Below are 23,879 nucleotides of genomic sequence, written 5' to 3'. Positions count from 1 at the left end.
CATGGCTGGCTAGCACTGAAAAGTGCTTTTGGGGAATTGCTGGCATGAAAGAATAGAAGGGAAAAAGTGAACCTCCAACTAGGAGGAAAGAAACGTCCGTGCGCGAGTGCAGAAAAAAAGAAGAATGAGGAGACCGATGATGTGCTTTGCACGGAAAGTGCCGCACCGGCGCAACAGAACAAAGCTCTAACTTCTCCAAGAGAGAGAGTCCGCATGAGTGCTGGATGATGTCACCCAGACAGCATGGCTAATTCATCCTGCTTATCGACAGAAAAAAAAAAAAGCTATAAGTAAAAAACTCAACAAGCAGCTAAAAAAAGACTGAGGAGATGTGCGTGGTGGTCGGCTCTCTGAGAGAGCTTTCTTCATCCCAGCACTGTCAGATGACGACACCCACTTTATCCTGCTCATCAATGGAGAAAACTCATAATCCTGAGAAGGTCAGATGATCGGCGAATCTGCAGGCAAACTAAGGCGAGCCACGTGCTACATGAGCAGGGCAACCTCTTCCAGACACACCTGTACAGGTACGTAGCTGAAAGGCTTGTTCCGTGGACTATCATTGTTGGTGTGCTCTGTAGTGTGAGACCCCCATACAAATGAGAATATCTGGGATGGTAGTGCTGGTATCAGCTTTTCCTGAGAGGTGGAGGAGCTGGTACCAGGTTCTGGACAGTCTCAGATTATGGGGAATACTAGAGTTAGGTTCTGGACCCTTAACAAGGAGTGTGAGGGGAACTGGATTTTGGTTTTGGACACTAACTGGAGTTGGGAGGATTAGGGTTAGGTTTTGCACACTCAGTGGGGGGGGGGGGGGGGGGGGTGGTGGGTGAACACTCATTTTAGATGAGGCAGGAGCCCTGGGATCTGGACAGTTACTGTGAGTTGGTGGTGCTGGGGTTTGGGTTTTGCACAGTTGGTGTCAGGCTCTGGACCCTCACTTGAGTTGGGGGAGCAGGTATCAGACTCTTGACCCTCACTTGAGTTGGGGGAGCAGGTATCAGACTCTTGACCCTCACTTGAATTGGGGGAGCAGGTATCAGACTCTGGACCCTCACTTGGGTTGGGGGGGGGGGGGGGCTGGTGTCAGGCTCTGAATCCTCATTGGTGGGGAAGCTGGTGTCAGGCTCTGGACACTCGGAGTACACAGGATTGTGTCGGGCTTTGGACCCTCACTTTAGGTGAGGCAGGGTCGCAGGGTTTTGCTCAGTTGGTGTCAGTCTCTGGACCCTCGCTTGGGTTGGGGGTTGGTATTTGGTGTTGGATTTTCACTGCATGCTGGAGTACAGCTGGGGTTAGGATTTAGGTACTCAGTGGGGCTGAGGCTGAGGTTGGGTGCTCTCTAGAGATGGAACTTGCGGATGACTCCATAAGACACAGTTCCTCTCCCACCCCTGCAGCTACCTGCTTGAGATGTTCTGTAGTTCCTTATAACAATAACTTGCCCCTAGCTAAGATATCTTTCACAGGAAAGACCCTCTAGTACCTCGGCAATGTCTGACATTTCCACCAAGCAGAAGGTCAGCATGTAATGAACGCTGGAAATTCAACCTCAGTCATGCAAGCACTCAGAGAGGAAGCCTGACTTGGGACTACAATACCTATAAACATGGCTGCAGCAGCTCGGATGTCAGGCCAGATACTCTTCAGATAGGACAGGTTGGTCATGATCAGTCGATTTAACATGTCTGGGTAATCTTGCATCTGTAGAGGGGAAACAGATCAGAGATGACGACTTCAGAACGTGCTGCCTGCTTCCATAGCTGATCCCACTCCCAGCATCTTCAGACCACCATCACTTCAGTAAGACTGGAGCAAACTACTCCTCACCGTCACCACATGCAATATCCCAAAACCCAGGGCTAAGTGCCAGATAGGAAGATCATTCACCAACAGACTTGAAAACACATCCGGAGGTCACGGTTTCATCCAAACTAGAAGGTAGGAGACATTTTCCTCCAACTACGAAACGAACATCAAGAGATCTCTAAAGCACCAAATCACCCAACTCCACAAGCATGACATGAAGTTCTCAATGACACTAGGACCCCATGAATCACTCACTGCACCCAGACAGCACAAGAAACATAGAAAAATGAATATGATTAGAGAGAAGGAACATAAAACCCAACTACTCTGTCCTGTCACAACACCGCACACACTAATTATTGCAGGCTATACCCCTCACTCCCCCACAGCTAAGGATCCTCTGTGCTTATCCCAGGCTTTACCCCTCACTCCCTCACAGCTAAGGATCCTCTGTGCTTATCCCAGGCTTTACACCCCTCACTCCCTCACAGCTAAGGATCCTCTGTGCTTATCCCAGGCTTTACCTCTCACAGCTAAGGATCCTCTGTGCTTATCCCAGGCTTTACCCCTCACTCCCTCACAGCTAAGGATCCTCTGTGCTTATCCCAGGCTTTACCTCTCACTCCCTCACAGCTAAGGATCCTCTGTGCTTATCCCAGGCTTTACCTCTCACTCTCTCACAGCTAAGGATCCTCTGTGCTTATCCCAGGCTTTACCTCTCACTCCCCCACAGCTAAGGATCCTCTGTGCTTATCCCAGGCTTTACCTCTCACTCCCTCACAGCTAAGGATCCTCTGTGCTTATCCCAGGCTTTACCCCTCACTCCCTCACAGCTAAGGATCCTCTGTGCTTATCCCAGGCTTTACCCCTCACTCCCTCACAGCTAAGGATCCTCTGTGCTTATCCCAGGCTTTACACCCCTCACTCCCTCACAGCTAAGGATCCTCTGTGCTTATCCCAGGCTTTACCCCTCACTCCCTCACAGCTAAGGATCCTCTGTGCTTATCCCAGGCTTTACCTCTCACTCCCTCACAGCTAAGGATCCTCTGTGCTTATCCCAGGCTTTACCTCTCACTCCCTCACAGCTAAGGATCCTCTGTGCTTATCCCAGGCTTTACCTCTCACTCTCTCACAGCTAAGGATCCTCTGTGCTTATCCCAGGCTTTACCTCTCACTCCCCCACAGCTAAGGATCCTCTGTGCTTATCCCAGGCTTTACCTCTCACTCCCTCACAGCTAAGGATTCTCTGTGCTTATCCCAGGCTTTACCCCTCACTCCCTCACAGCTAAGGATCCTCTGTGCTTATCCCAGGCTTTACCTCTCACTCCCTCACAGCTAAGGATCCTCTGTGCTTATCCCAGGCTTTACCTCTCACTCCCTCACAGCTAAGGATCCTCTGTGCTTATCCCAGGCTTTACCTCTCACTCTCTCACAGCTAAGGATCCTCTGTGCTTATCCCAGGCTTTACCTCTCACTCCCTCACAGCTAAGGATCCTCTGTGCTTATCCCAGGCTTTACCCCTCATTGCCTCACAGCTAAGGATCCTCTGTGCTTATCCCAGGCTTTACCCCTCACTCCCTCACAGCTAAGGATCCTCTGTGCTTATCCCAGGCTTTACCCTTCACTCCCTCACAGCTAAGGATCCTCTGTGCTTATCCCAGGCTTTACCCCTCACTCCCTCACAGCTAAGGATCCTCTGTGCTTATCCCAGGCTTTACCTCTCACTCCCCCACAGCTAAGGATCCTCTGTGCTTATCCCAGGCTTTACCCCTCACTCCCTCACAGCTAAGGATCCTCTGTGCTTATCCCAGGCTTTACCCCTCACTCCCTCACAGCTAAGGATCCTCTGTGCTTATCCCAGGCTTTACCTCTCACTCCCCCACAGCTAAGGATCCTCTGTGCTTATCCCAGGCTTTACCTCTCACTCCCTCACAGCTAAGGATCCTCTGTGCTTATCCCAGGCTTTACCCCTCACTCCCTCACAGCTAAGGATCCTCTGTGCTTATCCCAGGCTTTACCCCTCACTCCCTCACAGCTAAGGATCCTCTGTGCTTATCCCAGGCTTTACCCCTCACAGCTAAGGATCCTCTGTGCTTATCCCAGGCTTTACCTATCACTCCCTCACAGCTAAGGATCCTCTGTGCTTATCCCAGGCTTTACCCCTCACTCCCTCACAGCTAAGGATCCTCTGTGCTTATCCCAGGCTTTACCTCTCACTCCCTCACAGCTAAGGATCCTCTGTGCTTATCCCAGGCTTTACCTCTCACTCCCCCACAGCTAAGGATCCTCTGTGCTTATCCCAGGCTTTACCTCTCACTCCCTCACAGCTAAGGATCCTCTGTGCTTATCCCAGGCTTTACCCCTCACTCCTCCACAGCTAAGGATCCTCTGTGCTTATCCCAGGCTTTACCTCTCACTCCCTCACAGCTAAGGATCCTCTGTGCTTATCCCAGGCTTTACCTCTCACTCCCCCACAGCTAAGGATCCTCTGTGCTTATCCAAGGCTTTACCCCTCACCTCCCTCACAGCTAAGGATCCTCTGTGCTCATCCCAGGTTTTACCCCTCACAGCTAAGGATCCTCTGTGCTTATCCCAGGCTTTATCCTTCACTTCCCCACAGCTAAGGATCTTATTTTTATTGTTGACTACTTTAAATGGAGAACTGATCGGGTTATATAAATTAATTAAACATAAATATCTAGAAATAATAGTGCAGATTTTATCTTAATATGATTTATCTCTCTGGAATTAAAGGTAAATGCATAAGCTTAAGGAGTTAATAAGAGTACTCATTGGATTTGGTGGCAGACAAGACAAGAATAGTGAAACTAATCTTCCTGAAATATTCTTCACTGGATTCTGGTGTTAGGACTGTAGTTTGGCACATTTTCCTGGTGAAGTTACTCTATCAGTCCAGGGCTCACTCTGCATATTGCAAAGCAATTCATTGTCCAAGAGTGTGGCATTCTAGCAAGAATATTTTAAAAGTCTATCCATTCTGTTACAGAAGAAGTCGAATATTTACGCTGGGGTGTGGGAGGTATTTAGAGAGAGAGGGTCAGTGTATTGAGGGGAGCTGCTGAACATTGTGCTTGCTCGTTTGAAAGGCTGTGATCAATGCAATGATATATGGTGGGACGCTGCACGTCCTGTTGGAGGGGGTCAAATTTGTTAGTCTGTATATTGCTATATGCTTGTTTCTGTCGTTTAAATAAAGAGTTTAAAAAATATCTATCCCTGTTATACTGATTTATGGACCTTCTTCCAGCTGGTCATAATGGCTTTATTGAGCATTAGAAGAAGATATGAGATGTCATACTGGTCAAGACCAAAGGCCCTTCCAGCTCAGTATCCTGTTTCCAACAGTGACCGATCCAGGTCACAAGAACCTGTCAAAATCCAAAAGAATAGAGGTAATCCTTCTTGCTCATAACCAGGGATAAGCAGTGGCTTAACAAGTCTACATGGCTAACAGTGGTTTATGGATTTTTCCTCCAGGAACTTTTTCAGACTCTTTTTAAACACAGATACACTAACAGCTTTCATCACATCCTCTGGCAACAAATTCCACAGTTTAATTGCGCGCTGAGTGAAAAAATGCTTTATTTGATTTGAATAAATATATTACCTGGTAGCTTTTTGGCACGTCCCCTAGTCCTAGTACTATTGGAATGGGTACATAATTGTTCCCTATTTACCCGTTCCACTCATGATTTCATAGACCTCTATCATATCTCCTCTCACCATCTCTTCTCCAGGCTGAAGAGCTCTTACTAGGTAAGTTACTCGGTGATACATTTAAAACTAATGAGAGAAAAGGAGAAATTACTACTTAACTGATAATTTCCTTTCCTCTAGTAAGAGCAGGTCAATCCCAACGAGTGGGTTATGCACCTCTGCCAGCAGATGGAGACAGAGCAAAAGCTGACGTCACGGCCATATAGTCCTGCCCCGACATCAGCCCGCCAGAATTCTCTGGAAAAGCCAAACTGTGGACAAACTGATTATACTTGAACATTATTATCAACAGCTAACCAGTTGTGTTTCTCAACCAACAGGAACAATGAACTCAGCCAAAAGAAGGAGCATATCTAGCAAACTAAGGGCTAGAGAAGCCACTTACCAGTTTTCAATGAAGGGCAGGAATCATACTCTGCGTAGATTGCCCAAAGAAAGGCTAACCACCAATTTAAACACTGGCAGATGAGGGGGGGTCAAGGATTAATCTGCTCTTACTACAGGAAAGGAAATTATCAGCTAAGTAGTAATTTCTCCTTCCTCAGTGTTTGGGCAGGTCAGTCCCCACGAGTGGGGTGTACCAAAGCTAATCTTGAAAAGGGTGGGAGGCTGCCAGCGATCCACTCAATACCGCTCGTGGAAATGTGGCGTCCTTCCTAGCCCAAACATCCAAGTGGTAATGCTTGGAGAAGGTGAGCAAAGATGACCATGTCACCACTCGGCAAATTTCAGCAGTGATAACAAAGTTCTGCCCACAATACTGCCGGAGCCCTTGTGGTCTAATCTCTTTCGGCACGGCAACCTCAGCAGCTAAATAGGCTGCCGTAATGACTTCCTTAACCCAGCAGATAATCGTTGCCCGTATCACCGGTGCTCCCTGCTTACCTCCACTATGGAGCACAAACAAGCAATCAAACTTCTGAACAGCTTTCATCATCTCCAAGTACCGCAGTAAATGATGCTTGAAATCCAAGGAACGAAAACTGTCTTCAAGGTAAGCAGCCGCAAGGAGAGAGTATGCAGCAGTCAAAAAGTTGGACCTGCCAAAAACCCGAGGACCAAGATAAGGTCTCACAGAGACACCGAAAGCTGCAACGGGGGGGGTGAAGATACTTAATTCTCTGCAAGAAATGGGACATGTACAGATTGGAAGACAAAGACCCTCCAGTGACTCTCCCCCTATAACATGCCAGGGATGCAACTTGAATCTTCAAGGTGTTAAGGGCCAAAATGTTAAGCAAGCCATCTTGTAAAAATTCAAAAATGAAAGGAATATCCACCTTGAGTGGTTGAGTACCTCACTCAGAACACCAGGCCTCAAAGTCCCTCCAAACTCTAACATAGGCTAGAAAAGTAGAAAATTTCCAGGCCCGAAAAAGAGGTGAAATTACCGCAAGTGAAAAACCCTGTTTCAACAACTGAACTCTTTCAATGGCCAAATGGTAAGACAGAATCGACCCGGATCCTCATGCAGAATGGGCCCGACATAACAGATCCATTTGAGGCGGTAGCCTGAGGGGACTTCCCACCAGAAGTCTCTGGAGATCAGCGAACCATGGCATCAAGCCCAATCCGGAGTCACTAAAAGGTCAGTGTTAGTTTGATTGCAATTTTCTGGACCAGCCTGCCTATCAGTGACCAGGTAGAAATGCATACAGAAGGGTGCCATGTGGCCACTCCTGAATAAGAGCTTCGATGCCATTGCTTTTGGGTCCCGCCTGCGACATGTAGAAGCGTAGAACCTTTGAGTTGTTGAAGGTCACCAACAGGTCTAGATCCGGTAGGCCCCAGTGGTTCACCAGCTCCCATTCTCCTCGGTCCAAGTTTCTTTTACTGAGGAAACTGACTCTAATATTGTCCTTTCCAGCAATGAGAGAGGCGGTTATGCTTAGGAGATGCTGCTCCACCCATAATATGAGTACATTTATCTCCTCTGACTCATGTTGACTCATGGTTCCACCCCGATATAATCCACCGATGTCGCATTATCAGACATTATCTGGACCACCCAAGCCTCTAGCTGCTTGGCCAACCATAGGCATGCCAACCAAACCACTCATGCCTCCAGTCTGTTGATGCATTCCGGCATTCTTGTACCACCAACTCCTGACAGTGAGCCCCCAAGCCTAGGAGGCTCACATCTGTTATGAGTATCAACCACTCTGGCATAGTCAGGGAAATTCCCTTCCTGAGATGATCCGCATGTAACCACCAGTCCAACTGGGATCTCACCTCTAATGAAAGAAGCAGCCTCACCACATAGCTCTGCGTCTGTGGACTCCATTGGGAAAGCAATGTATGCTGAAGATGGCGCATATGTGCCCTTGCCCAGAGAACCACATCTAATGTGGCAGCAATCAATCCCAGGACCTATAGATAAGATCATAATGGTTGGACGAACAGAGTTCCGCAGGGATCAAACTCACAGCATCAATGTGTGGATCCAAGACTCTGGTAGAAATACTCTGCCCTGCTGTGTATTGAATCGAACCCCAATATACTCCAGGGTCTGAGACAGCTGCAAATTGCTCTTGGCCAGATTCACCACCCAGTCTACTTCCTGTAGCAAGGAAACCACCCTGCAGGAAGTGTGAAGGTTCTCTTCCACTGTCTTGGCTCAAATCAACCCGTCATCCAGATAGGGGTGAACTAGAATATTCTCCTTGCGAAGGGCCGCCACTACCACCACCATGATCTTGGAATAGTCCGAAAGGCAAGGCCTGAAATTGATGGGAATATGCAGATACGCCCCCATCAGATCCAGAGCCGTGAGGTACTCCACTATTGAAAAGCCATTATGACAGAACACACTGTTTCCATCCTGAAATGTGTGATTTGTAAATGTTGGTTGACACCCTTGAGATCCAGTATGGACTAAAACGACCCTTCCTTCTTGGGCATGACAAAATAAATGGAATAACGCCCCTATTTCACTGTGATTTGGGAACAGGAATCACAGCTTTCAGATTCAACAGCCATTGTAATGTCATTTCCACTTCTACTTTCTTCTGAGAGCTGCATGGAGAATCATTGAAGGCATCCACAGGAATGCAAAGAAATTCTACAGCATACCTGTCCCAAATCACTTCAAGAACCCATTGTTCCAAAGTAATCTGGACCCATCTGTGCTAAAAATGGGTTAGGTGATCACTTATCTGCTGCACCAACAGTTAAGCCTGCAAACCTTCATTGGGAAGACTGAGGAGCTCCAAATCCGGAGCCCGCATCTTTTGAGGTCCTCGGGTGCGAAAGGTCTGAGACCTGCGGAAGCGATGAGATCTCTGGGAAGAGCCTCCCTATAAGGCTGAAAACACCGGTAGTCTCGAGAGTGGCCACTCGCCTGAAAAAAACGGGCAATGGGTTTCTTGTCCTCTCGCAATCAAGGATCCTGGGTCTCATTTACTTGCCATTTTTAACAATTCACTGCCCTTGGAAGAGCAGCTTGGTAAGATCGGACTTTGAAATAGTATCCGCGGACCAGTTGCACAGCCACAGCTGCTGCCTGGCCACAATAACTGAAGCAGCAACTCTGGCTGTACGAACCAAGTCACAGCCCGCATCAGCTAAGGCAGCGGCCCCGGTTCTACCATAGGTCTAAGATCAGACTCAGCGCTACCAGATACTTGACAAAGACATAAGGTAGTCTGAGCTACCAAGATGCAACAAGAAGCATTTTGCAAGCTCGTTGTCACTGCCTGAAAGGCCTGCTTTAGGATAGCCTATACCCTCTTCTCCTGAGCATCCTTCAGTGCCGCACCACCCTCTACGTTTCATGACAGAACACACCATGGCATCCAACGTAGGGAAATGCAACTGCTCTCTGGCCTGCGGATCCAAGGGATATAAACCTGCCAAGACATTCTACAATAACTATAGCCCAGTGAGTGACTTCAGTCCCGGTAAAAATTGTGGAAACTATTATAAAGAATAAATTACAGAACATTTAGACAAACATGATTTAATGGGACACAGTCAGCATGGATTTACCCAAAGGAAGTCTTGCCTAACAAATCAGCTTCATTTTTATGAAGAGGTGAATAAATAGGTGGACAAAGGTGAACTGGTAGATGTAGTGTATTTGGATTTTCAGAAGGCGTTCGACAAAGTCCCTCATGAGAGGCCTCTAAGAAAACTAAATAATCATGGGATAGGAGGTAATATTCTTTTGTGGATTGGAAACTGGTTAAAAGACAGGAAACAGAGTAAGATTAAAAGGTCTGTTTTCACAGATGAAAGAGGTAATCAAATTTGCGGATGATACAAAATTAAGCAAAGTAGTTTTATCTCAAGTGAATTGTGATAAATTGCAGGAAGACCTTGTGAGACTGGAAGATTGGGCATCCAAATGGCAGATGAAATTTAATGTGGATAAGTGCAAGGTAATGCATATAGGGAAAAATAACCCATGCTATAATTACACAATGTTGGGTTCCATATTAGGTGCTACAACCCAAGAAAGAGATCTAGGTATCATAGTGCATAACACATTGAAATCGTTGGTTCAGTGTGCTGCGGCAGTCAAAAAAGCAAATCGAATGTTAGGAATTATTAGGAAGGGAATGGTGAACAAAACGGAAAATGTCATAATGCCTCTGTATCGCTCCATGGTGAGACCGCACCTTGAATACTGTGTACAATTCTGGTCGCCGCATCTCAAAAAAGATATAATTGCGGTGGAGAAGGTACAGAGAAGGGCAACCAAAATGATAAAGGGGATGGAACAGCTCCCCTATGAGGAAAGACTAAAGAGGTTAGGACTTTTCAGCTTGGAGAAGAGACGGCTGAGGGGGGATATGATAAAGGTGTTTAAAATCATGAGAGGTCTAGAACGGGTAGATGTGAATCGGTTATTTACTCTTTCAAATAATGCAAGCACTAGGGGGTCATTCCATGAAGTTAGCAAATAGCACATTTAAAACAAAGGCGAAAATTATTTTTCACCCAATGCACAATTAAGCTCTGGAATTCATTGCTGGACAGATCAAGCGACACGATGGAAGAGTAGGATGTGCTCCTGCAGTGCTCTGGGACTCTACCTCCCAGAGGAGATTGCAATTCCTGGCATTATTATTTTTGTTGATTTAGAAGTATTCACCAAGCGAGGGTGGCCTGACCAAATAAGTGAGGAAAGAGTACTTATGCTAAGATGGCTGCGGCTCTGAGCGCCCCACCGTCCCCAGAAAAACAGAGTCCAACAGGTAACGGACGTTGCCACGGCAGTGCTGGCGGCTCTAAGCAAAATTTGAGAAGATATACGAAAAGTTTGATGAAACTGATCAGCTGACAGCAGAATCGACAAACAGAATGCAAGAAGCAGAGGAGCGAGGCTGACGGCTTGACGATCGAACAAATGTTTTAGAAATGCAGAATGTGGGCTCTACTAACCGAGCAGGACAGACAAGCGGCCAAATCGGATGAGAGCTAGAGAACTATTCGAGGAGAAGGAACCTTTCGCGGCACTCGGGAAGTGGATTCGGTGGATGTGCTGAAGAAACGGTCGCCATGCGTGTTCGGCCGAGAAAATAAACACGGTGAGCTGCAAATTAAGCGCATTCACGGATCAGGGCTGAAGTCTGCGGCTTGGAAGAGGCCCCGAGCCGTCGTGGCAGAATCTCTTAATTCAGTCCAGAAAGTGAATAGAAAATACCGGCACACAGGAGAAATAGAAACGCGACACGTGACGGCAATGCGATCTTGGGTTTTCAGGCCTACTCCACGAGAGTATCCGCTCAGAGGAAAGCTTTTACACTAACATGTGCTAGGTTTGTGGAGAGGAAGACACCATTTGCACTGCAAATGGTGTCCTACATTGGAATTCGCTTCCTCAAGACTTACGCCAGGAACAATGCCATTTAACCTTCAGAAAAAAACTTAAAACCTGGCTGTTCACACAAGCCTATCGTTGAAGGATTCCATATTAACCAACTCTCTCTCAACCTCCAACCCACCCTTCTCCCTCCCCGCACTCCCAAACTTTTTTCACTTTTTTCCCTTTTCCACTCACATCCTCAACCCACCCTTTTCCCTCACCCCCGCCACTCCTCCCATCTGACATAACATGTATATTCCAGCTGTATATATTCCATATATATATATTTCCATGTATATTTCCGCTGATTATAATCCATGTTTTCTGTATTATTAATTTATTGTTTTATGTTAATTTATAGTTTGTAATTTTGTTAACTTATTGTTCAATTACTTAATTCTGTCCTATCTTCTGACATCCATGTTTTTACTCTCCCTGTTTTAATGTAACTTCTCTTTTCCACTTATACGTTAATTGATTTTTCCCCTTGTTCTAATGTAAACCGGTACGATAAGACCTGGTCTTGAGTGTCGGTATAGTAAAAGAAGTTAAATAAAAATAAATAAATATCCGACTACATTGAACATTACTGCAGGCAATGAAGTGGGAGCTGCACGGACGTTTTTTGTTCGGTTTTTAAAGAATATCTGAGGGCATATCGGGTTTAGCTGGAACATTTATGACGGGCTGGTGTCGGTTTTTTGCTGACAAGTGAACGTAAGACTTCGCAGTGACGGATGGGCGACGCTTCGGCGGTATAATGTATCCACTGAACATCGGATTGGTTTCTCTTTTTTCTGTTAACGTGTTTGGCCATGCATTGGGCTTGGTGTAGCCCGATACAAAACCCTGAGGTTGGTGGATACTGAAGAAGCAGACTTTGATTTTGTTTTTTCCTCTTTTTCTTCTCTCTTATTTGATGGCCATCTGGTGTTGGCCTGACATGATCTCTGGGAGGAGGGGATGCCACATGTGATGTGCGAGCTCTAGCTCCTCTTTTGAGGGAATACGGCGGTGGGGAGGGGGAAAATAGGTACAGAGAGAGGGAGGGAGAGGGAAGGGAGTAGGTAGCAAGGCAGAGGCGTAAGATACAAAAGGGTTTAACGGTGTTAGATTTCCTTATCACAAGGTCTGGGGGCTGGGGAACCTGAGCCGGAAAACACAACACATCTGGGGATAGGGGCGACTCCAGACAGAGACGCTCTCTGACTCGCCCCTATTGGACATGGAATGTGTCCGCATGGGCTCTCTGTCTTTGAAAGATATAAAATATACATTGTTCTCCTTCAGAAGACTCGACTAAAGAAAGAACACCCCCAAAAATTACCACGTGTGGGTAGGACAGGTATTCTCCCCACATGGTGGGAGCGGCAGCTTCCAGAGGTTAGCAGATGTCTTTTCAAATCAATAGGGTAATGGAAGACGAGGCGGGGAGGTCTGTATTGATTGTTGAGACTCCATATTTGTAATGTTTATGCTCCTAATAATTATCAGCAGCATTTTTCACCTACACAGTAAACGTCTTGGCTGATAATGCGCAGGGACCACCTTTAGTTAATTGTGTAACAGACCACACCGTAGACAGATTGTCAAGGTGTCAAGTGAGGGGAGATTTGGGTACAGAAGGGGGGGGTCTCACATTTGAGTGCTATTTAGGCTGGGTAGATGTACGGCGGATTTTGCATCCGATGGGTATCGCATCTGTTCATATATCTCGAGTACATGCCACCAGCTCCCGTATCGATTGTCTGTTCTTAAGAGAAAATGGCTCCCTAGAAATATCGGATCATGCGCTGGTGTGGCTGGGACACGCAGGGGGTTTCATCCAACTGATTCCAAGCCTCAAGGCAGTTTCCTCGCTCCTTGTAAAGGGATCAGGGTTTTCAGGAATTCCTGCTGAGAAAAGGGGATGAAGCACACAGGGAGACTCCGATGCTCTCCTGGCACACGGCAAGGGCTGGTATGAGCGGGGAATTATTTCTTTTGTAGCAGCAGAAGACAAAACTGTGTTACAAGAAACTCGCAGTTTAGAGGGTCGGTTGAGAGCTGTAAAGAAGGACGAGGAGCATCCCTCAGAGGTGAACAAAGGAAATTTGGGGCTGCACAGCATGCATTGAACTGTTTGGTGCAGGTAAGCTTGGTAGCTGCAGGTCTTCGTGTTGTCAGCACTTGGATGCGTGAAAATCATTTAAAATTAAAATGCTGAGAAGCCTGACCTCATTTGTTTTTCCAAAGATTCTGGATATTTGCAAGAACGGCGCATTCATCCCTTCCCGTGACGGGAAAGGACTTGCCCTGTAAACCAGAGGCTCACAATTTGGCTTTCCTATTAGATTCTCAGCCTCGAGTACATCAGGTCTGCAGGGCGGGTTCTTACAAACGGCCTTTGCTTAGGCATTTAAGACTCGTTTTGGACGGAGATGATTTTCGGACACTTCTGCCATTACTGCTGCTCTGGATTATTATTGCAATGCACTGCCTGTGGGCCCTTCCTGCGTCCGCTGTCCATCCCCTGCAGGGATTGCTTTATTCTGCTGCCTGGTTGATTTTAAGGGCCCATGCGTCCCTGTTCCTGTTTAATCTTCGCTGGGCACCCAGTAATAAGCAGATCCAGTTTAAAATAATTGATACAGGTTTCTAAAATCTGGAGGGTCATCCTCCTTGGTGCCTTTAATCCCACTGCCGCTCCTTGTGACCTTGTGCAAGCGTCTTCACACCCTCCACTGCCTCAGGGACAGACTTAGCTTGGGACCCTTCTGGCACAGGGAGCCTGCCCTTAAGTACAAGTTTTGAAAATTAAAATCCAAACAACAAAACAGAAGAAAGAATTGCGGGAAGAGGATGAAGCCGGAGCTGGCGCAGGCAGCAGTTGGGTGCTCTCACCAGGTATTTGCAGACGTTGTTCAGGAACTCCCCATAGTGCAGGGCTCGGGCCTCGTGCAGGTGCTTCTGGCACATGGCGTTCACCTCGCTGCAGCTCATGTTGGGCGTGCACATGCGCAGGGCAAACTTGCAGGCCTGGAAGAGAGCGAGAGAGAGAGAAGGCTGCGTCAGGAAAGCAGGGCGACCCCAGAGATGGTCACCGCACGGAATCGGGAGATCACACAGTGCATCACCCCTGGATAACCGTGACCTTCATCCCACACTGTCCCGCACATAACCTTCAGTTATTTACACGCTCAAAACAATAACGGTAACTGAGCTACACATGGGGGGGGGAACCGGGCCTGAGCCTTATGGGGAATGCAGGCGGTCATTAAATTTCCGTATCCGCCCCCAGGCCTGGCAGCTCGGACTTAACCAACGCGAGCGGCTCTTACTCTGACGACCTCGGATGATGGATCCTGCAGGTGGAGTAAGAAGGTGATGAGAGCATTCAAGATCTGCTCGAAAAAGACGTCTTCCTCCCCGTGGCTGTGGCCGTACTTGGTCAGGTTGCCAAACAGCAGACTGGAAGACTTTCGCAAGGCCTCGTCTTCCTGCAAAGACACAAGGTCAGCAGCTAAAGGTCGAGCTTCCTGGGAAACGTTTCAGATGCGCGGCCCCGCTCCACACTCACAGTCACGGATGACCCTGACCCTAGTAGGGAGTGGTGGGAGGCCCAGAATAAACAGCCCAGAGCAGCCCCCCCCCTTAACCTAAAGATTAAGGAGGGGGAAGATGATGTGCATAGAAAGCTGATGGAAGATAAAGCTCTATGGCCCATCCAGTCTGTCCATCTGCCCAACTAACTTAGATTTACAATTCCCACCACTGCCACGGAGATCCCTTGTATCTATCCCATGCTTTCTTGAATTCAGATGCTGTCTGTCTCCTCCACCTCCACTGGGAGGCCGTTCCATGCATCAATCACCCTCTCTGTAAAAAAATATTTCCTAAGATTACTCCAGAGTCTATCCCATGACCCCTCATTTCAGACCCCTCCATCGAAAAAGGCTCAGCTCCTGTGCATGGAAACCTGTGAGATGTTTGAATGTCTCTATCCTATCTCCCCCTCTCACCTTTCCTCCAGGCTGTACATGTTTACATCTTTAAGTCTCTCCCCATGTGCTTTAGACTGAAGACCACTGACCATGTTAGTAGCCTCCCTCTGGAGCGACTCCATCCTGTTTCTATCCTTCTGAAGGTGGGGTCTCCAGAACTGTACTCAGTATCCCAAGTGAGGTCTCACCAGGGACCTATACAGGGGCAGTGTCACCTCCCTTTTTCTGCTGACCCTTCCTCTCCCTGTGCAGCCAAGCAGCTTTCTGGCTTTTACCATTGCTTTATCCACCTGTTTGACCTCCTTAAGATCATCAGATACAGTCACCCCCAGATCCCGCTCTTCCTTTATCCACCTATTTGGCCACCTTAAGGTCATCAGATACAATCACCCCCAGATCCTGCTCTTCCTTTATCCACCTGTTTGGCCTCCTTAAGATCATCAGATACAATCACCCCCAGATCCTGCTCTTCCTTTATCCACCCGTTTGACCTCCTTAAGATCATCAGATACAATCACCCCCCAGATCCTGCTCTTCCTTTATCCACCTGTTTGGCCACCTTAAGATCATCAGATACAGTCACCCCCAGATCCTGCTCTTCCTTTATCCACCTGTTTGACCTCCTTAAGATCATCAGATACAGTCACCCCCAGATCCTGCTCTTCCTTTATCCACCTGTTTGACCACCTTAAGATCATCAGATACAGTCACCCCCAGATCCTGCTCTTCCTTTATCCACCTGTTTGACCTCCTTAAGATCATCAGATACAGTCACCCCCAGATCCTGCTCTTCCTTTATCCACCTGTTTGACCTCCTTAAGATCATCAGATACAATCACCCCCAGATCCTGCTCTTCCTTTATCCACCTGTTTGACCTCCTTAAGATCATCAGATACAATCACCCCCAGATCCCGCTCTTCCTTTATCCACCTGTTTGACCACCTTAAGATCATCAGATACAGTCACCCCCAGATCCCGCTCTTCCTTTATCCACCTGTTTGGCCACCTTAAGATCATCAGATACAATCACCCCCAGATCCCGCTCTTCCTTTATCCACCTGTTTGGCCACCTTAAGATCATCAGATACAGTCACCCCCAGATCCCGCTCTTCCTTTATCCACCTGTTTGGCCACCTTAAGATCATCAGATACAATCACCCCCAGATCCTGCTCTTCCTTTATCCACCTGTTTGACCACCTTAAGATCATCAGATACAGTCACCCCCAGATCCTGCTCTTCCTTTATCCACCTGTTTGACCACCTTGTGATCATCAGATACAATCACCCCCAGATCCTGCTCTTCCTTTATCCACCTGTTTGACCACCTTAAGATCATCAGATACAGTCACCCCCAGATCCCGCTCTTCCTTTATCCACCTGTTTGGCCTCCTTAAGATCATCAGATACAGTCACCCCCAGATCCTGCTCTTCCTTTATCCACCTGTTTGACCTCCTTAAGATCATCAGATACAGTCACCCCCAGATCCTGCTCTTCCTTTATCCACCTGTTTGACCTCCTTAAGATCATCAGATACAGTCACCCCCAGATCCCGCTCTTCCTTTATCCACCTGTTTGACCACCTTAAGATCATCAGATACAGTCACCCCCAGATCCCGCTCTTCCTTTATCCACCTGTTTGACCTCCTTAAGATCATCAGATACAGTCACCCCCAGATTCTGCTCTTCCTTTATCCACCTGATTGGCCTCCTTAAGGTCATCAGATACAGTCACCCCCAGATCCTGCTCTTCCTTTATCCACCTGTTTGACCACCTTAAGATCATCAGATACAGTCACCCCCAGATCCCGCTCTTCCTTTATCCACCTGTTTGGTCACCTTAAGATCATCAGATACAGTCACCCCCAGATCCTGCTCTTCCTTTATCCACCTGTTTGACCTCCTTAAGATCATCAGATACAGTCACCCCCAGATCCTGCTCTTCCTTTATCCACCTGTTTGACCTCCTTAAGATCATCAGATACAGTCACCCCCAGATCCTGCTCTTCCTTTATCCACCTGTTTGACCTCCTTAAGATCATCAGATACAGTCACCCCCAGATCCTGCTCTTCCTTTATCCACCTGTTTGGCCACCTTAAGATCATCAGATACAGTCACCCCCAGATTCTGCTCTTCCTTTATCCACCTGTTTGGCCTCCTTAAGATCATCAGATACAGTCACCCCCAGATCCCGCTCTTCCTTTATCCACCTGTTTGACCTCCTTAAGATCATCAGATACATGCACCCCCAGATCCCGCTCTTCCTTTATCCACCTGTTTGGCCTCCTTAAGATCATCAGATACATTCACCCCCAGATCCTGCTCTTCCTTTATCCACCTGTTTGGCCTCCTTAAGATCATCAGATACAATCACCCCCAGATCCTGCTCTTCCTTTATCCACCTGTTTGGCCTCCTTAAGATCATCAGATACAATCACCCCCAGATCCTGCTCTTCCTTTATCCACCTGTTTGACCTCCTTAAGATCATCAGATACAATCACCCCCAGATCCTGCTCTTCCTTTATCCACCTGTTTGACCTCCTTAAGATCATCAGATACAATCACCCCCAGATCCCGCTCTTCCTTTATCCACCTGTTTGGCCTCCTTAAGATCATCAGATACAGTCACCCCCAGATCCCGCTCTTCCTTTATCCACCTGTTTGGCCTCCTTAAGATCATCACATACAGTCACCCCCAGATGCTGCTCTTCCTTTATCCACCTGTTTGGCCTCCTTAAGATCATCAGATACAGTCACCCCCAGATCCTGCTCTTCCTTTATCCACCTGTTTGGCCTCCTTATGATCATCAGATACAATCACCCCAGATCCTGCTCTTCCTTTATCCACCTGTTTGGCCTCCTTAAGATCATCAGATACAGTCACCCCCAGATCCTGCTCTTCCTTTATCCACCTGTTTGACCACCTTAAGATCATCAGATACAGTCACCCCCAGATCCTGCTCTTCCTCTGTGCTTAGAAGAATTTCACCTCCAATACTGCACCTCTCCCTTGGGTGTTTGCATCCTAAATGCATTGCTCTGCATTTTTTTAGCATTAAATCTTAGCTGCCAGACCTTAGACCATTTCTCGAGCTTCGCTAGATCCCTCCTCATGTTTTCCACTCCTTCCTCCCTGTCCACCCTGTTACAGATTTTCGTATCATCAGCAAAAACACATTCCTTTCCTGACATCCCTTCCGTTATGTCACTCTCAAAAATGTTGAAAAGAACCAGTCCAAGGAGCGATCCCTGAGGCAGATCACTAGTAACAGCCCCCTCCTCAGAGAAACCTCCATTTACCACTCCCCACTGTCACCTCCCACTCAGCCACTTTCTAACCCAGTCACTCACTCCAGGATCCATACCAAGGGCGCACAATTCATTTATAAGTCTTCTGTGCGGGACCGTGTCAGAGGCCTCGCTGAAATCCAAGTGCACTATGTCTAGCGCTCTCCCGTTATCCAACTTGCTGGTCACCCAGTCAAAGAAATTGATCAAATTCATGTGGAAAAACCATGCTGCCACTGGATTCCAGAAACTGCACTATAGGAAAACTGGTTCTTACCTGCTCCATGATCTTCCACAAGCGCGGCAGGCCTTGCCGTGCGCCATCACCATATGGCCCAGAGACGTGCGCTGCCACACAACACTGCCAACCAGTCCTTGGAAAGCTATGCCGGACACCTGCCCTGCACCCCCCTGGGCGCTAAAGGGAACAGTCGATGAATAAATGACGCAGGGCAGAAATTCACCTTTTTTAGCGACCCAGGCCAGGACAAACAGTGCACAAGGGATACTTCCCTGCTCCACCAGGCTTGCAGAGCAGAAATGCCAGTGGGTTCCCACCGCTGCCTCGTGGGGAATGAGGGATCTGCACCACCAGATGTCCACCCCATGGACCTCTGGACCGATATGGAAGCTCTAATCAGTCCCCCTGGTGTTCACAAAACCCAGGTCTGCTCATGAAGAGAAGAATACCAAATTGCGACTTGGAGCTGAAGACTTCGAAACAACCTGATGTTCCTTGTTTGACATACGCAGCCGAACATCCTCAGTATCTACAGCGTACGCCACTCTCTCACTGTTGTGTATCCATGGACGGTGCGGTCTGTGAACCCTGCAGCTATCACACTCCACGCAGACCACCGGCCAACTGCAGCTCGGATGCTCCACACTGAGACGTCGAACGTCTTCGGAAGATGGATTCCCGCATCCAGTCCCCAGTATTCTTCAGCGCTGCTGACCCCGCCACCGGAATGGTGGTCTTTATTTATACTCACTGCTGAAACTGAGGCATCCTCCTCAGGAAGGTTGAGCACCTCTAGAGCATCCTTGGTTGCAGATAAAACTCAGCTGCGGCACTGCCAACCTTTCCTCCTCAACCAACCTTCGCAATTGGACGGTGGAAAGGACCCTTCATGTGAACTGACTGCCCCAGCTCCAGCTTACCGGAGAATAAAGGAAGGACTTTCACCTTCCAGAAGAGCTACGTCTCCCTGAGGGCATCACCACTGGATGCCCTTTGGCCTTTGAACTATTGGAGCCTTACAACAACCCTGCCATTTAGGGAAGATCCTGGATTCATCCTGCATTTGAGAACTGTGAGAGCGGGTCCACCTGCCAGCGGCATCCATCGTGCCAGAGAAGGCAATTCTAGCAAACTCCACGTAAAAAAATCCTCCCAGGATCAGAGCCCCTTGCCTGTGGTCCCATTCTTTCCTGGAATCCATCTCCATGGGGCTTAACAGGGGCAGTGCTGCAGTGCGGCGCTCTCGGTTATGTAGCAGGTCCTCAAAGGTTTTGTTCTCTGCCTCCATCTGCTGGTAGGGATGCAAAACCCACTCGCCTGGACTGATCTGGAGTACGAACAGGAACCAGAAATTTTCTTGTTTTTTAATCTTTTTTCTTTTCTCTCTCTCCAGACTGCAGATTTTACACCATCTACCATCTGCTGGAGACAGAGAAATACTGAGGGACTGCAGGTGACACACGGGGTTATCTAGCAGTGCCAGTGAGACTCTCTCTGTCTCCATCTGCTGGCAGGGAGGCAAATCCCAGGAATCTGGAGTGAACTGGGTACGAACAGGAACTCTGCATTTTTTTAGCAACATTTTAGCTGTCAAATTCTAGTCTATTCCTCAAGCTTCATTAGATCCCTCCTCATATATTCTATACCTTACAGGGCATCTAGCCTGTTGCAGATTTTGGTATTTTCCGCAAAAAAAACAAAACCCAAAGCTTTCCCAATAGCCCTTCTTCAATATCATTGAAGAGAAGCAGCCCAAGGACACAAGCCTGGGCACACTCTGGAAGCACCCCTTTCCACAAAGCGAGCTCGGTTTACCACTACCCTTTGCCGTCTCCTACTCAACCAGCTTTTAATCCCCTCACTCAATTTAGGGTCCATACCCAGGGAACTCAATTTGTTTATAAATCGCCCATGTGGAACCTTGTTGAAATCCAAGTAAATTACATCCAGTGCTCTCCCCCCGTTGAGTCTCTGGTTACCCAGTGACAGAAATTGACCAGAACCATCGGTCAAGATCCACCACTCGTAAAACCCAGCTGCCTCGGACCTTGCAATCCATTGGGTTCCAGAAGCTGCGCTCTCTTCTGATTTAGCATCGATTCCATTATTTTGCTCAGCACAGAAGTCAGACTGACCGGCCTGTGGTTCTCAGCCTCCCTCCTCACTTCCACTTTTATCAATAAGAACCACATCCGCTCTTTTCCAGTCCCTTGGAACTACTCCCGACTCTAAGGAAGCACTGAAAAGGTCACCAGCGGAGCTGCCAGGACATCTCTAAGTTCCCTCGGATGCATCCCACCCGGCCACATTGCTTTGTCTGCTCTTAGCTTTACTAGCATCTCACAATCACAATCTTCTGAGAATTGTTTAAGGGTTACCTCTCTTCCATTTCTGTTTGTGGCATTTATCTGTGGCTCCCTTCCTATGTCCATCGGACACAGGTCAGCCTCTGGTCTCACCTCCCTCCTAGGATTGTTCCCTCCTTCTGTCCATTCCATTTTTATCACAACAATGGCTAATTTTTTCCATAACAGTTCTGTACCAGGCGGGAGGGTGCAGCTAGTGTAACATGCAGAGGCAGTGGCAGGGCTCTGGGGAGAGTGCAGGCAGGCTAACGGGCTGCAGGCTACACTTTCCAGGGATGGACAAAAGTTCATGCCTTACACTGTCGAAAAATGGCCGCACACGGATGGCGATGTGGATGAGCACAGAGTGGATGTCGCGTTCCTGCAAAAGGGGAAGGATCTTGGTCAGGGCGGATGTGGCTTCCAGAGTCACCACGTTGTTGGGATCATCCTTGTCATCCATTGCGTTGATCATAGAGGCCAGGAGTTGACAGCCGTGCTTCCCTACCTGCATGATGAAGACAAAGAAAGACGCCAATAAGAGAGTCAAGTCCCTTGCTGCCTGACAAGTTAAGGACTGTGTTTATCATTAGCAGATAAAAATAGACACACCTCCCCTGACCAAGAGGAAGCAAACGTCGGCCCGACAGAGCGCCCTGCACGGTCCGGGACAGCACGGAGGGAAGGGAAGGTGCAGAACACTGCTGGGGGAGCTCCCCAAACACTCCTGTCTGAAGAGAGCGTTATTTTTCTCCCACCAGGTCGGCAGGGGAGGATCTAATGCTAAGTGAGGAAAGCCAGAGCATATTCAGTGCCGACGACTCAGAAAGGCTTGGGGCATCTAATATCCCATTCCAGATAACAAAGATCCTAACCGGCCGTATTTGAAAAATAGTTGGGTAGGTTTACGGTTATCAGGCCCTGTAGGGCTGTGTCCACCTCAACCCCCAAAACATTCCAAAGAATTCATTTAGTTTTTCAGCGTTTCCTTTGTTCTCCTTGACAACTGCCTTTTACCTCTCATTCAGCTAGAAACCCAGCTGACTTCCTCATAGGCTTTTTACTTTGAATGGACTTGAAAAGTCTGTATTACTGTTTTTTACGTCCATGGCGAGCATCTTTCCAAATCCTCTCTTAGCCTATTTAGTTACTTTTTTAAAATCTAACTTGTCACTGCTTATGCTCTTGCCTGCTACCCTTATTTGGGTCTGCTTTTCATTTTTGGAATGATGCTCTTTTGCTTTAATTTGTCTTTTCACCTCACCGTTAAACCTTGCTGGCAATCACTTGGTTTTCCTTCAGCCTTTTATAATGTATGGAATACATTTTGTCTGGGCCTCAAAGATGAGACCATGCCTCCTGCAAACTTTTTAAGCTTCTGGATTGCTCCTTTCAGTTTCTTTCTAACAAATCTCCTCATTTTATTAAAATCTCCCTTGTTACAGTTAATTCTACTACACTTTTTCCTTAGTATTTGCCCTCCAGACATTATGTCAAATTGTGTTACACTATGGTCATTGTTACCACGCGGATTCACCAGCTATACCTCGTGTATCAGGTTTCTATGCTCCACTGGGAACCAGATCTAATACAGTCCCCCCTCTTGTCTGTTCCATGACCAACTGCTGCATGAAGCAGTCATTGATGGCATCTAGGAACTTTGCATGTCCCTTGCATGACCTAATGTGACATTTACCCAATCAATTCCAAGGTAATTGAAGTCTCCCATTATTATTGTATTGCCCATTTTACTAGCCTCATCATGGCCAGGCGGGTGGTGATATATCCCACTTCTATATTCTTCCCTTTTACCCTTGGAGTTTCTGTCCATAAGGATTCCATAGCGCAGTTTGTTTCCTGCAAAACTTTTATCCAGCTTGACTCTATGCCATCCTTAACATATAGTACCACTATGTTGGAAGTTTGGTCTTCCATTGACTTTTTTCAATGCATGGAATCCATTTTATCTGGGCTTCCAAAATTTATGTATTGACATTATTTAACCGCTTTACTGTTTAAAAAACACCCAAAGCAACAACAACCATGCCTTAAGTAAACTCTTAACCTCTGCAGTTGCTCCTTTCAGTTTTATATCCAATCATTTTCCTCATTTTATCACAGTCACCTTTTTGAAAGTCAAATTATACTGCAGTAGATTTCCTTAGTATCCTCCCTCCAGGTATTAAGTCAAATTGGATCATGATATAATCATTTTTGCCAAATGACTCCAACACTGTTACCTCTTGCACCAAATCCTGTGTCCCACTAAGCACTAGGTCTAAAATAGTTTTCCCTCTTGTTGGTTCTTGTACCAGCTGCTCCATGAAGCAGTCATTTGTTTCACCCAGGAACTTTACCTCTCTAGAATGTCCTAATGTGACATTCACCCAGTCAGTATTGTGGTAATTTAAATCCCACATTATTATACTGTGCCGCTGATTTTGTTAGCTTCCCTAATTTCTTTTACCATTTTATTGTCTGATAGTTCCTTCTGGCCAGCTGAACAGTAATACACCCCCACTACTATTTTATTCCCTTTTTCACCTGGAGTTTATAGTGCCACCCCTCCACCAATCTGATCCATCACATCATTTCAATATAATTTGTAACCTGGTACCACAGTGTCCCATTGGTTATCTTCCTTCCATCAAATCTCTGAGATGC

The 23,879-nt window shown here is 47.3% G+C and overlaps 1 protein-coding gene across 1 annotated transcript in view; it reads right to left on the bottom strand.

Annotated features, from left to right (window-relative positions):
- MROH1 (maestro heat like repeat family member 1) overlaps window positions 1-23,879 on the bottom strand; it is a gene marked incomplete in the record, with an annotated part of 402,473 nt that overhangs the window by 34,550 nt on the left and 344,044 nt on the right. The window contains 4 exon segments of the mRNA XM_029592292.1: window positions 1,602-1,704; window positions 14,240-14,374; window positions 14,677-14,835; window positions 21,535-21,723. Of these exon segments, the coding sequence (XP_029448152.1) occupies window positions 1,602-1,704; window positions 14,240-14,374; window positions 14,677-14,835; window positions 21,535-21,723 (586 nt within the window).

This window comes from Rhinatrema bivittatum, chromosome 2, assembly GCF_901001135.1.
Source record: "Rhinatrema bivittatum chromosome 2, aRhiBiv1.1, whole genome shotgun sequence".
Lineage (NCBI taxonomy): Eukaryota > Metazoa > Chordata > Amphibia > Gymnophiona > Rhinatrematidae > Rhinatrema > Rhinatrema bivittatum.
Note: the sequence above shows the minus strand (reverse complement) of the source record. Positions and strands in the feature narration are given on the sequence as shown.